The following is a 13,972-nucleotide window of genomic DNA, read 5'->3' as shown; positions in this document are numbered from 1 at the left end:
GTCAGAGCCCCAGGCTCTATTCCCCTTCCCCACAAAAGGAACAAACCATGAGTTATCTAAAGTGGTCCCAGATTGGCCACATACCACAACCTGCAGCTGAAATAGATGTCAGTCCTCCCTGTAGGAAAAATCCCCCTGTTCAGCCCTGTACGATTCCCACAGGTCAGGATCCAGCAATTAGAGCTCCCCAAGATCAGGAAAAGGCAAACCACCCTGAGCAAGAGCAGCAGAAACAATATGTGGTGGTTTGATGGAGGACTTCGGGTGTTGGTGTTGACACTCAAGAATACAGCTGTGCATGAGATGCTTAAAGAAATAAAAGAACTGGCGCTGGCATTGTGGCATAGCAGATAAAGCCACTGCCTGCAATAGCAGCAGCCCATATGGGTGCCGGTTCCTCTTCTGGCTGCTTTGCTTCTCTTCTGGCTCCCTGCTAATGGCCTGGGAAAAGCAGCAAAAGATGGCCCAGGTGCTTGGCCCCTGCCACCCATGTGGGAGACCCAGATGAAGCTCTTGGCTCCTGGCTTCAGGAGCCTGGAAGTTGCAGCCATCTGGGGAGTGAACCAGCAGATGGAAAATTTCTGTCTCTCTCGGGCGCTCTCTCGCTCACTCGCTCGCACCCTCTCTCTCTGTAATTGTTTCAGAAAATAAATCTTAAAAAAAAAAAAATTTAAAAAATAGGCCAGCACCGCGGCTCACTAGGCTAATCCTCTGCCTGTGGCACCAGCACCCCGCATTCTAGTCCCGGTCAGGGCGCTGGATTCTATCCCGGTTGCTCCTCTTCCAGTCCAGCTCTCTGATGTGGCCCGGGAGTACAGTGGAGGATGGTCCAGGTGCTTGGGCCCTGCACCCGCATGGGAGACCAGGAGGAAGCACCTGGCTCCTAGCTTCGGATCAGTGCAGCGCTGGCCGTCGCAGCCGTTTGGGGGGTGAACCAACAGAAGGAAGACCTTTCTCTCTGTCTCTCTCTCTCTCTCTCTAACTCTGCCTGTCAAAAAAATAAAAAAATAAAAGAATCATAAAGCTGAAGAAGCTATGAGAGTCCAGAGTGATCACGCAGATGTGAAAAGGAACCAGACGAACATCAGGGAATGAAAGACATAGCAAATGACACTTTTAAAATAAATAAATATATCATTTTACATACTACCCAGTATGTCAAACACAAATGAGACAAATGAGGAGTGAATTTATGAACTGGAACATGAATCTTAAAAAAACTACACAGAATGCAATACAGAGAGACAAGAAAATGGAAAATATGATAGAGGATGGAATTAGAGACCCAATATATGTATTTTCAGAGTGCCTGAACAAATGAGGGGAAGCAATTTTGAAAGAGAAAGTAGCCAAGAAGTTTCCAGAACTGATAGAAGACGTGAGTATGCAGATCTGTTCATACACAGAGGATTAAAGAAAGAAAGGAAGATGGAAGGCAGGAAGACAAGAAAACTACAGTTGGATTAATCATAGTTAAACTGCAAAATTCCAAAGGCAAATAAAATATCTTAAAATGAGCCAGAGGGGAAAGAAGGATCCCCTTCAATGTGACAGATTGGAAGCCTTTTACACAGTTGATGGAAAAGTAAAATGATGCAGCAGGGGCCAGCACTGTGGCACAGAGAGACCGCATCACATACTAGAGTGCCAGTTTGAGTCCTCACTGTTCCTCTTTCCAGCTGGGTCCTTGCTAATGTATCTGGGAAGGCTGCAGAAGATGGCTCAAGTGCTTAGGTCCCTGGCACCCATGTGGGAGACGCAAATGGAGTTTCAGGCTCCTGGCTTTGGCCTGGACAGCCCCAACTGTTGCAGCCATCTGGGGAGTGAATCAGCAGATGAATCTCTCCCTCCCTCCCTCCCTCCCTCCCTCCCTCTCCCCCCCCCCCCCCGCCTTTCAAACAAATAAATCTTTAAAATGATACAGCCACTGTGGAAAACAATGTTGCTATTGCTTAAAAATTAAAAACAGAATTACTGTATGATCTAGCAGCTCTGGTTCTGAGTGTTCCCAAAAGAATTGAAAGCAGAGTCTCAAAGAGATGTTTGTATGCTAATGTGCATGGAGCATTATTCACAGTAGCCAAAACCTGGAAGTAATCCAAGTGTCTATCAATGAATAAATGTATACACAAATGTGGTATACACATAAAATGAAATGTTAGTCTTAAAAAGGAAGAAAATTATTTTTTAAAAAGATTTATTTATTTATTTGAAAGGCAGTTACAGAGAGAAGGAGAGAGACAAGGAGATCTTCTATTCCCTGGTTCACTCCCCAAATGGCCATAATGTTGGGCCAGAGCCAGAAGCTTCATCTGAGTCTCCCCTGTGGATGGCAGGAACCCAGGTGCCTGGGCCATCTTCCACTGCTTTCCCCCCGCACATCAGCAGGGAGCTGGATGGGGAGAGGAACAGCTGGGACTTGAACCAGCTCTCATCATTATTGCTTATGGCAGCTTAACCTACTACACCACAACACCAGCCTCAGGAGGAAAATTCTTGACATGTGCCACACATGGATCAACCTTGAGGATGTTATGCTAAGAAAAATAACCCATTTGTGATTCTTTTTTAGAGAAATTGTGAGTCCACTTATTAGATGCCTAGAATAGTTATATATAGTAGTCTGTCAGAGACATACAAAAGGATGCTGCTTGTCATGGGCTGGGGAGGGGAGAGGAGGGAGTTGGTGTTTCAGTTTTGTAAGATGAAATAGTTCTAGAGATGGATGGTAATGATGCCTATACAGCAATGTGAAAGGACTTGGTGCCACTGAACCATTCACTTAAAAGTGGTTAAGATGATAAATTTTACATGTATTTTTACGATTTTTTTCAATTGTGAAAAGATCACTTACAAAGGAATGACAAATAGCTGTCTTCTCATTGGTAACATCAGAAGCCAAAAGAGAATAGAAGAATGTCTTCAAAGTACTGAAAGAGGAGAGCTGCCAGCCTGTAATAGTGTGCCCAGCGAGCAGACTCCAAGAATAAGGATAAAGCTACCTACAACTTAAAAAAAAGCCTGAGAATTTTCTACCAATAGAACTATACAAAAGAAATGTCTAAATAATGTGCTAGAAATAAGGAAAATTACCCTAGGAGGATGGACTAAGATGGAAGGAGGAATAGTGAATATATAAAACTGTAAACATGTACATAAATCTAAACATTGTCTTGATAAAGTATTCAATAACATTGTGTGTGTCAACAGTGTCACACAGTTACTCCTGAAAGTACCTTCTCAGGGTCGGTGTTGTGGTGCAGTGGGTTAAGCTGCTTCCTTCAACACCAGCATCCCATATGGGTACCATTTCAAGTCCCAGCTCCCTGCTAATGTGCTCTGGAAAGCAGTAGAGGAAGGTTCAAGTCCTTGGCCCCTGCCACTCATGTGGAAGACCCAGATTGAATTCCAGGCTCTTGGCTTCAGCCTAGCTCAGCCCTAGCTGTTGTGGCCATTTGGGGAATGAACCAGTGGATGGAAGGTCTCTTTCTCGGTCTCTCCCCCTCTCTTAACTCTTTCAAATAAATAAATATTTAAAAAATAAAATACCTTCTTACTTTCCTTCCAGCACACATGCACTTGCCTTCTGAGTGTCCTTGTTCGGTGGTCTTTGCTTTATCCTCTGCATCTCCACAACTTCTTTTCACAGTGGTGCGCCCGAGGCTCAGCCTTCAGCCTCTTCTTGTGTCTTATAGCCACTCTCTGGTGATCTCCATCATGGATTTTTTTTTCTTTTTACAGGTAGAGTTATAGACAGTGAGAGACAGAGAGAAAGGTCTTCCTTCCATTGGTTCACTCCCCAAATGGCCGCTACGGCCAGCGCTGCACTGATCCGAAGCCAGGAGCCAGGTGTCTCTTCCTGGTCTCCCATGTGGGTGCAGGAGCCCAAGCACTTGGGCCATCCTCCACTGCCCTCCCCGGGCCACATCAGAGAGCTAGACTGGAAGAGGAGCAATTGGGACTAGAACCCTGCACCCATATGGGATGCCAGCGCCGCAGGCAGAGGATTAACCAAGTGAGCCACAGCGCCAGCCCCCTGCATCATGGATTTCAACACCATGATCCTCTCCCATCGGATCCTGACTCATACATCCAAGGCTGATCTCTGTCCCCACCTGGATGTTGAAACAAGCATCTTCAACCTAATTTGTCCAAACTGAGCTCTGAATGTTTATTTCCCATACCTGCACCTCTGGCCTATCATCCCCCACTCAGAACAGGGATCACCTCCATCATTCTAGTTGCTCAGACGAAAATCCTGGGGTGGTCCTTGACTTGCTCTTGTCCTTGCTCTTTCACTGGATGGCCAGTCTGTCAGTGAATCTTCCTGACTCTGTTTTCAGTAACATTTCCCAGCCACTGCTGTCCACATCTGGATTTTTGCCATTGCCTCATAACCGATTTCCCCACATCTGCCACTTCACCCATCTAGTCACTTCCCCTGTGAGTACTGGAAGTGACTGTCTTCAATCAAATAGAGGAATTGACCATATATTTGTGGATATGGTAGGCTGAATTCTAAAGGTCATCCCCAAGATTGCTGACCCATCATGTAGGTACTGCTTACTGTAGTACTGAGCTGTAATGAGAGTCCCAAGGGAACTGACCTTACGCTGCAGAGTTCCTCTGGGTGGCAGCAGAAGAGGAAACTGGAGAGATCTGAAGCATGAGAAAGATGTGGTGCATCATCACTGGTTTGAAGACAGCTGGGGCCACATGAGAAGGAATGCAGGTGGCCTCTAAGAGAAAAGGAATGGCCCCTGACTGACAGCTGGCAAGGAGGTAGAGACCTGTGACCAACAGCCACGAGCACCTGGATTCTGAAGCCAATACCCTGAATAAGTTTGAAGCAGATTCTTCCCCAGAAGCTCCAGTTGAGAGCCCCCCCAGCTGACAATTCAACTTCAGCCTTGTGAGGCCCCTGTGAGATAATAGCTAATGACTTTCTAGAACTGATTGTAGACATGAATAGGCCTGTATCTTTAAGCAGCGACCCCTATAGAGCTTTCCTGGACTTCTGACCTACAAAACAGTGATCTAATAAATGAGCATTGCTTTAATCAACTAAGTTTAGTGATTTGTTACACAGCAATAGAAATTAATATAGGCACCAGCATTGTGGCATTGCAAGTTAAGCACTGCCTGCGATGTTGCCATCCCATATGGACACCAGTTCATGTTCCAGCTGCTCTACTTCCAATCCAGCTCACTGATGATGCACCTGGGAAGGCAGCAGAGGATGGCTCAAGTACTTGGGCCCCTGCACTGATATGGGAGACCCCAGTGAAGCTCCTGGCTTCAACCCGGTCCAGCCCAGGCCGCTGTGGCTCTTTGGGAAGTGAACCAGCAAATGGAAGATGCTTCTCTCTGTAACTCTGCCCTTCAACTAACTAAATAAATAAATAAATATCTAAAAAGAAGGGAGAGAGGGAGGGAACTAACTTGGGGCATCTTTTCAAATCACATCCAAAGGCTGCAACAGAAAATGAAGACATGCATGTATTTACCAGAGCCAAATGTTTCCAAAGAATAGATGAGAGATCTGTGTGGTTGGCCATGGGGTTTTACAGCTCTCACAGCCAGTGAGCCTACCTCATGTCTCAGGGGCAGACGCAATAGGTTTGAATTACGAGCAGACGTCTCCATCTGCCAGATCCGCCACACACTCGCTGCCCTTCCTGTGACGGTATGCAGTTCTAAGTGGGGATTTCAACCGAGTAAAAGTGCAGAGAAAAAGCCCAAAGACACCAACTCGCTGAGGACGCTTCCTTGTACTCGGGCACTGCCCTAAGCAGGAAGACCTGGAAACCTGCGTGGAGGAAGCCAACAGGCCACGGCCATGTGCTCAGGGGCACCACTCACCGTCACAGGCCACTGTTACAGTCTCCAAGACTGTGATGGATCTGTTTCTCTACCTCAAACTGATGGTCCCTGTAAGAAGCACTAGTGACTGTGTCTGTGTGCATTGGGTTAACCCTTAAGAAGCACCATGCTAGCTAATTCTTTGTTCTTAATTTTTTTGTTTTCTTCCCCAGACCGTCCCCAAGCCCATTGCACTAGAGCCCTGTTTCGGCAACAAAGCTGCGGTCCTTTCTGTGTTTGTGAGGCTCCCTCGCGGCCTGGGTGGGATCCCACCTCCTGGGCAGTCGGGTGAGTAGAGGATCTATGACAGGCACATGGGAGACTGCAGGAGCTAAGTGTTGGGTATCCCACCTCATGGAGAACTGAGGGCAGAGGCCGTACTGAACAGTGGCTGCCTCGGGGCATGGGCAGTGCAAGGTGACTCACTCTTGTCACTTTTATCCCCAAAACCGTTTCCTTGAGGTCATTGTTCCCTTCTGGGGGGGCGGGATGTCCCCTTCTCACTGGGCCTGGCTCCCTCAGCCTCCCCATGGCCCCTGACCACAGCTTTCTTTTGCCGTCGATGTTTCTAGTCCTCTTTGGCTGCCCTGCTCCTTCCTGCTGCCTCGTCCTCATCCTGCCCCGCGCGTCCCCCGTCCCCCTCCTCCCCCTCCTCCCCCAGCTGTCTTCTCAGCACTGGTCACTCGCAAATGAGACTTTCCAGCCCTGCTGCGTTTCTTTGGCTTTTATCCCTGTTTTAGATAGAAAGCACAAGCAACTGTTGCCATAATGTACGGGACATTTTTAAGGACCCACTCAGTTCTACCCTAGAGTCTGCTTGTGTCGTGCTCTCTCCTTTCTACCCCCTGCCAGCAGTTTCGTGGAAGTGATGACTGGATGCATCTCATTTTATTTTTTCACATAATTATGATAAACATTTTTGTAGCTTACTATATTTTCTCCAATGTCATTTACACTGTTCCACCGGATACATGAATCATAATTCATATAAAATCCTCTTATTCTGAACATGTGGGAAATCTGGAATGTGGTTTTGGGAATATCCTGATGAACCATGAGATGCTTTGTAGGGAGGCCTCTGAGAACGTGTGTGTGACACGATTCAGTTGAGGTGATTAACCTTGAGTCTAAGGAAAGCACAAGCCTAGGAGCCTTGTCCAGGCTCTGAGCCCCACTTCCCCTCAGTCCACCTTCAATTCAGAAGACCTCCAGCTCAGCTTCCAGGATGGGACCTGTGCTTCCTCACCAGGGAGCCTCTCGGGCATGGAGAGGCTGGTTTTATTGTCTTCCTTGCACTTCGGGATTCCTGACACTCAAGACCCTACCTCAGCCTTGCCCATGGAGGGTAGGCAGTGTCTGCTTGGCTTAGCCGACATTGGCCGATGCCTAGGGCAAGGCACTGGCTAGCATGCAGGACTGACAGGTTTGCAGTGCTGCGGCCTTTCCTGCCCCACCCCGACATTGGGGCTGTCCTTGCCACTCCCCCTCCCCTATTTTATATGGTGCTGTTTTCTGGATCTCCAGGGTACCTGGCTCTGCTTTTGCCCTAACACCATGACATGGATTCACACAGCATGCCAGGCACTAAATCAAATCCCCCCTACTCCACGCTAGGCCCAGCAGGGTGGAGGAATAAGCTCTCCAGCACAGTTCCAGGGGGCAGTCTCGGCAGGCCCTGAACCTAGGCTGGCCATTTCTCACACGGGTTAGGAATCCAGCTCCCCCAGAACCGTGCCTTCCCACACGGAGGCCAGGTTAATTGCTTACCAATGTAAAAACAAGAATGGGACTACAGAGGTGAGGGTGGGGGTGAAGGATGTAGAAGGTCCTAGGACCTGTTCAGGTGACAGGCACTTCCTGTTGTCCAGTCACTCATGGACTCATTGGCCCTGAGCTGCTAGTATCCCCATTTCACAAATGGTCTGGGAAGATAAAGAACCTGGCCATTCCCAAGTCTGGCCTGCCCTGAATTGTTTGTTTGTAAAAGTGCCTCAGGCTGACTGTGGGATGTGGGATGATTCTGAGCGTCACTGGAAAGCCCGTGCTTTGGCTAGGCACCCTTCTGGAGGCAGGCAGGAGACTGAGTGCCCAGAGCTGCCTGCAGTCCCGTGTGTGTGCTCCCTGGCAGAGCACCCGGCTTGCCTGATCTGCTGAAAAGCAAGCTACACAGTTGTGCTGAAAATGAGGAAGGCAGAAGGGTCTGTGTGTTCACATAAACTCTGAAAGAACAGATAAAACGTACTAAAAGGGTTGACGAGGTGGAGGAGGGAAGATGGTGGGAGGGACATGGTGGAACTAAAGACTTTTTTCCTGTATACCTTTTTTGGGGTGGGTGGGTGGGGCAACATGGGAATCTAAAAAGGAAATTTAGTTATTTTTAAAAACAAAAGCAATCTCCTCTTTAACATATGTTCCCTCTTGGGTTCTCCCAAGGTCTCGCCGTAGCCAGCGCCCTGGTGGACATTTCCCAACAGATGCCAATAGTGTACAAAGAAAAGTCAGGAGCAGTGAGAAACCGGAAGCAGCAGCCCCCTGCACAGCCTGGAACCTGCATTTGATGCTAGGGCCAGAGACTGTCCCGGGCACGCGTGTGCGCGACACACAACAGCTGTCTGCAGGGAAGGGCGCAGGCAGGGAGACGCTGTGTGGTGCGGGCCGGAAGACTGGAAACCCTTGAAGCATCCAGCTCATCTGCATGATTACAAGCTCCCTTTGACGGTTCCTCCCATCCGTGTTCCAGCATCTAACCTTTTACTTTTGCATAGGAAATAACTGATTTAGTTCCTAGACCCAGGGATGGTCTGAGTTGTTGCTCGAGGAGGCCAGTGTAGAGCCGGTGAGAGAGCTAGGAATGACACTCAGGTTCACTTGTGGAAAACCGTTCTCGGGACTGTCTCAACTGTGCAAAAACGAAAGATGGAGAGTTTACACGTGGACTTTCATCATCAGTTATTCTTGCACATGGTCTTTTAGGACCGGACAGGTGAATTAACTTGTTTTCATCTGAAGCCTGCTATCTTTTTAAAAAAAGATGTGCCAGTTATTCTTGCACGATTTAGACAGGCATCTCTCTTCCAGAGAGTGGCTTTTTTCTAGTTGAGAATTAATAATGGTCCATCTCTTTGGAATCATAACAAACTAAGATAGAAGGGGGCTATTTTAAATGTCAAGGTCAGCAGTGTTACTTAGAATGTAAACAGATGTAGTGTGTAGTTTTCTGTAGCAACTTGATTAATTTAGTCTTAATCCATTTGAGATTCTTGCTCCCTTTCTCTCTTATAACACACACACACACACACATACACATACACACTAAGTGCCTAGACTTTAAATAGATCTAGCAATTGGAAAGTTAGTAAGCCTAAGTTTTTACATAATTGCATTCCTACATTCTTGTAAAATTTAAATAGCTATCACTGGCAATCTGCTCTTTTTCTAAAATCTGATTTGCAGCCAGGAAAGAATTTTCTCACCCCAAGGAATATTTGACCTAGCAGCAGCAGCAGCAGGAACTGAGAAGAAAGCAGAAATAAGCTAACTGTAAAAGCTCCTGTTTATATTGTCAAAAAGGACAGTCAAGATGATGCAGTCCCCACACACTACCTGCCCCCACCATGTCCCTGTGGGCCTGAAACTGGGCACCACGGAAGAGAGGACTCTCTGGTGACATGTGTCTCCTCTGAGCAGGAAAGAGACTGAGCACTTGGGATGCCTGGATCAAAGAGCCACTCTGTGTTCCCGTGGCCTGCTCTGAACTTGTGGGTCATTCCTTAGGCAAGGGGTGGAGTCAGCACCTGGAGCAGAACCCGAGGAGGGGCTCGCCCACCCATCCTCCTTCCCAGACCCAGGTGGTGGTTGTGAGGAGGACAGGGGATGCAAAGGATGAAAAGCACACGGAAAACATGGACTAGGAGGGAAAACTCCACAAATGGATAATGAGCAATTTAAGAAAAGTGGGTGCTCTTCCCCCCAGGGCACTGCCTGGATGTTGGGTTTTCCCCATTCATGGTGCTCTGTATTCTGGCATTAAGCAGCAGCCTCCCAAGGTCTCTCTCCTGCTCTAAAACCTGGATTTCTCTGGCATTACTTTATCTGGATGACCCTCTGGACAGAAATGCTCACGTTTGAGAATCTGGAGAGAGTAATACTCAAAGGAGCAAAAATTGGCATTTCACCTTAAAATGTGGGGCCTAGAGAGGGAAAATTATCACCTCCCCCAGACTGCCCCTACTCCTAGGAAGAACTGCCTGGAAGAACGTGGCGAGGAAGTTGAATCACAAAACACTGATGCACAAAGCACCTCTACTTTGGGACTCCCCTCTCACATAGCTTCTTTTTCATTTTATCATTATTAAAGAGCAGACGTTTCTAGAAAAAGACCGCTTCCTGTTGTGAGCTCCCCACATGCCTACCCCAGAACACAGCTCCCACAGAAAGCATGCTGTGTACTGGTCCTTCACCCTCGTCATTACCACACGGCCTCTTGGTGACAAAAAGAGGGAGGCCACTGGGGATTGCCCTCCTACAAGGAAAATTTCTCCTGTTTGCTCAAAAGCCAGTTTGTTCCCTGGCCAAAGAAGTCTGTTCACATGCCTTGAAATAACAAGCACCATGACATCCAGGCTCCTGAATCTTTTTTTCCCCTTAAATGATAGTGTTTATTTTTTAAAAAATTTAAAAAGGAAGGACAGGCTAATGAAATTAAATCTCCTCCAACAGTGGAGGAATAGCTTCGTGCTTCCCTTTTGCACCCAATAGCAAACACCTTCCTCTGAGCCCAGGGCATGGGAATGGAGTGGCAGGCATGAGAGAAACTCAGCTTAGAGCCAGTTCCCAAGGGCGCCGTCATCTGGTCGCTGAGTGTCCCAGGAGAGCGTGTACATAAGGTAGTCACGGAAACATCCACCTTGCACTTGTACATAACTACAGTAGTGTCCAAGATATTCAGACATTTGGACTGTACATAAAACAGAAAAATATCTTAATGTATTTTTATTAAACGTAAAAGCCTAACAATGCCTGGGCATCAGCTGAAGCGGTTTGGTGCCATATACTAGATATCCAAGTTCTGAGAAGTCCGCTCGTCAGGCCCTGAACTGTGAACAACAAAGCCGAAGGATGCGTCTGGTACCCGTCGGCTAACTCCTGAAATAGGACTCTCCCATCAGAAAGCAGGCGAAGGGCCCGGCGGGAGCCTGTTGGAGCAGCGTGTGGACATGTGGAGATGCCAGCAAGCCGGCGGGGCTCAGTCACTGTTGTGGCTCAGAAAATCCATTGGGAATCCTTATGGCAGCCTCACGGCGCTCTGGGTGTTGGGAAGACTGGTCTCGTCCAGAGAAATGTTCTCGGTCTTTCTGTTTGAAGACTGTAACTCATGGAAATCACACTTTCCAAAAAGGAGTTTTCTTGGCTACGGGTTTTGGGTTTTTTGCGTTTTTTTTGTTTTGTTTTGTTTTTTTTTTTTTTTTTTTTTTAGATTTTGTCTGAACGTGTAATGACTGTTCCTGAGAACCACAGTTTACTATACTGAAACTGAGGCAGCAGTGGAGAGACGAGGTTGTGGATAAACAGCCCCCATTTCTCCTGGAGGATGTCACATCCTTGGACTCCTGTCCACCTCCTGCCCTCCCTACAGGGTGGGGACAAGCTTGTGCTTCCCTGTGGGGATCACCTGAGCAAGTGAGAGGAGGTGTGGAGAGAGGGCACCCACACTGCCCGGAGCCAGCCAGGAGGAGAGGCAGCCCTGGACAGAAGACTGTCAGCACAGGGTCTCCTGGACTGGCCATGAGCGAGGCCTGATGAGCAAGATCGGAGAGGCACTGGGACATCGGGGCAAGTAAGGAGACATTGGAGCTTCCAGTGCACATCTTGCTCCTTCTGTTTCATGGGCTGTGCTGGGAATGAGGGGGATTTATTTCCTTGTGTGATGACATTGTGTCGTGAACATCTTTGACCCTTCTGCTTCATTCATTCATTCAACAAATAGTTACCAGCACTTCAGTGGATACCAGGGCGGTGTCTGAGATGAGAAAGCAGCGCTAACAGAATCTGAGTCCTCGCCCTCCTGTCACCCATAGGAGATCTTTCCCCGTGAGAATTGCCCACCCTGAGGACAACCAGGGAAGCAGGAGCCCCTTGTCCTTGGGGCGTGCATGCCCTGGCTTGCCCAAGATATCTGAACCGTTTGCCTCGTTGACCAAACTCGGCTCCAACCATAAGGATCACTGCGACGGTTTCCAGGTAGCCAGGCCCGCCCAGAGACCTTGCCCGGTGATGAGTCAAACTCCACCACCCTGTCCTGCCTGCAGGGAGACACTATGGAGGGGAGAGGGGAGCTGGCGCCTTCCCTCCTAAAGGCAATAATGGAATTGACTTTCAGTAACTGAATTTGTGCACAAACATTCTAAACACTAGTGAAGCCTGTTTTGTTGAACTAATTCTGGCTCTGGAAATGTTCTGTTTTTTAGTTATTTACAGTTGTTTTTTTCCCGTTGGTTTTTTGTTTGTTTGGATTCTGCTTAGTTTGTTAATATGTATAATTTAGCATCTATTGCACTCATGTAAATATGGAGTAAGTATTGTAAACTATTTCATTGCTGGGGATTGTGGGTGTTATACATACATTTAGGACTGCAATTTTTGGTATTTTTTGTATTGTAAAATAACAGCTAATTTAAGCAGGAACAAGAGAAATAGGGAGGTCTGTGCATTTTAAACACAAATGTGAAGAACTTGTATATAAACAAAAGTAAATCCTATAATACAAACTTCCTTCTGAAATAAAAGTAGATCTGGTAAAAATGTGGGTTTTGTTATGAGTGTTTAATTTTGATTTTGTTGTACTTTTATTTGCATTTTGGTCATTTGAACATCAAGAAAAGAAAAATAAATGTTTACCAGTTTTCAGATCACCTCAGAGGAATGAGAGGGTGTAAAACCATGAGGGTGGAGCACCTTGCCCTCCCTGGTGAATTCAGCACTGGTAGGGAGCAGACTGCCCGAGGCCCCGTGATGGCCTGTGGGTGCTGCCAGTTTACCTGCCAGGCATCATCCTGCACCGCTCACCTGTGCCGCTGTCCCCCAGGGGCCCCTTCACCCTTCCGTTTCTCCCTTGAATGCTTCGCCACGTTTCCAAACTGCACAGCCTTGGACATTGTGATGCTCTGGTCCTCTTGGGCCGCAGAGTTTATGACGAAGTTATCTCCATTCACAGAGCCTTGCCTGTGGGTCTCCTGCCCTCCGAACAGGATCAGAGTAAATTCCAGTGCCCTGGTATAGAGTGCAGATCCCCAGTGCTGGAAGTTCCAGGATGAGGTCAGTACAAGTGGAGGGGACACACAGAGGTCAGTCAGGCCCCAAGGGAATGGGCAGAAGCTCTGCCCACCACACCTGGGGTTGGGCTGGGGGAAAGACCTGAAAACTCGGGGGGAGGGATGTGGGAGCCACCAATCATTTGTGAGAGGGTACAGACCTGTGGTTTCATGGACAGTGGCACATAGTGCTGTGTGTTCCCTACACCTGTCTACTGCGACTGTTGGGCCCACGGGCAAACATCACTTCCCAGCCCCCTTCCAAGTTAGATTGGGGCCACACCGAGCTGATGAAATGCTGGGAAGAAGTGATGTTCGCCAGTCCCAAACTTGGTACCTGACATGCTCACACTGGGACTCGCCTTGAAGGCCGTGCACTAAAGATGGAGACCGCCTGGGCGAGAGTGGTGCTGGTCTGCCCCTCACTGAATGGCAGACTTGCTGAGATCTTCAGCTCTGTCACAACTGGCTCTTCCTACCCTGCTGGTGCACAGATGGGGACCTAGCAATGCAACACACCCGTAAACAAAACCTGAGACACATGACACTGGCTTATTGGTAAGGTGACAGGTGGTGGGGAGACCCATGCCAGACAGGGGCAAAACCAGGAAGGCTATTTGGTTTGGTCACTTGGGAAATAAACTACTTATCTACTGAGCTGAAAGCCTGAGGGAGAGGTGGAAGAAAAACAAGGCGGCATGGACTGATTGTTACTGGCTGCCCTGGGCGAGGCATCACAAGACAGAGTTGAGTTCTACAAACAGCCAGTTTACAAGCAAAAGAGGAAGGGGATGGAGAGA

The 13,972-nt window shown here is 48.0% G+C and overlaps 1 protein-coding gene across 2 annotated transcripts in view; it reads left to right on the top strand.

Annotated features, from left to right (window-relative positions):
- ATRN (attractin) overlaps nucleotides 1–12,653 on the top strand; it is a 169,182-nt gene extending 156,529 nt beyond the window's left edge. For both annotated transcript variants that reach the window (XM_062203932.1, XM_062203931.1), the window contains 2 exons: nucleotides 6,036–6,150; nucleotides 8,296–12,653. In XM_062203932.1, coding sequence (XP_062059916.1) covers nucleotides 6,036–6,150; nucleotides 8,296–8,420 — 240 coding nt within the window. In that variant the 3' untranslated portion in view covers nucleotides 8,421–12,653. The remainder of the gene's footprint in view (nucleotides 1–6,035; nucleotides 6,151–8,295) is intronic.
- Nucleotides 12,654–13,972: the final 1,319 nt, after the last annotated feature.

This window comes from Lepus europaeus, chromosome 10, assembly GCF_033115175.1.
Source record: "Lepus europaeus isolate LE1 chromosome 10, mLepTim1.pri, whole genome shotgun sequence".
Lineage (NCBI taxonomy): Eukaryota > Metazoa > Chordata > Mammalia > Lagomorpha > Leporidae > Lepus > Lepus europaeus.
Note: the sequence above shows the minus strand (reverse complement) of the source record. Positions and strands in the feature narration are given on the sequence as shown.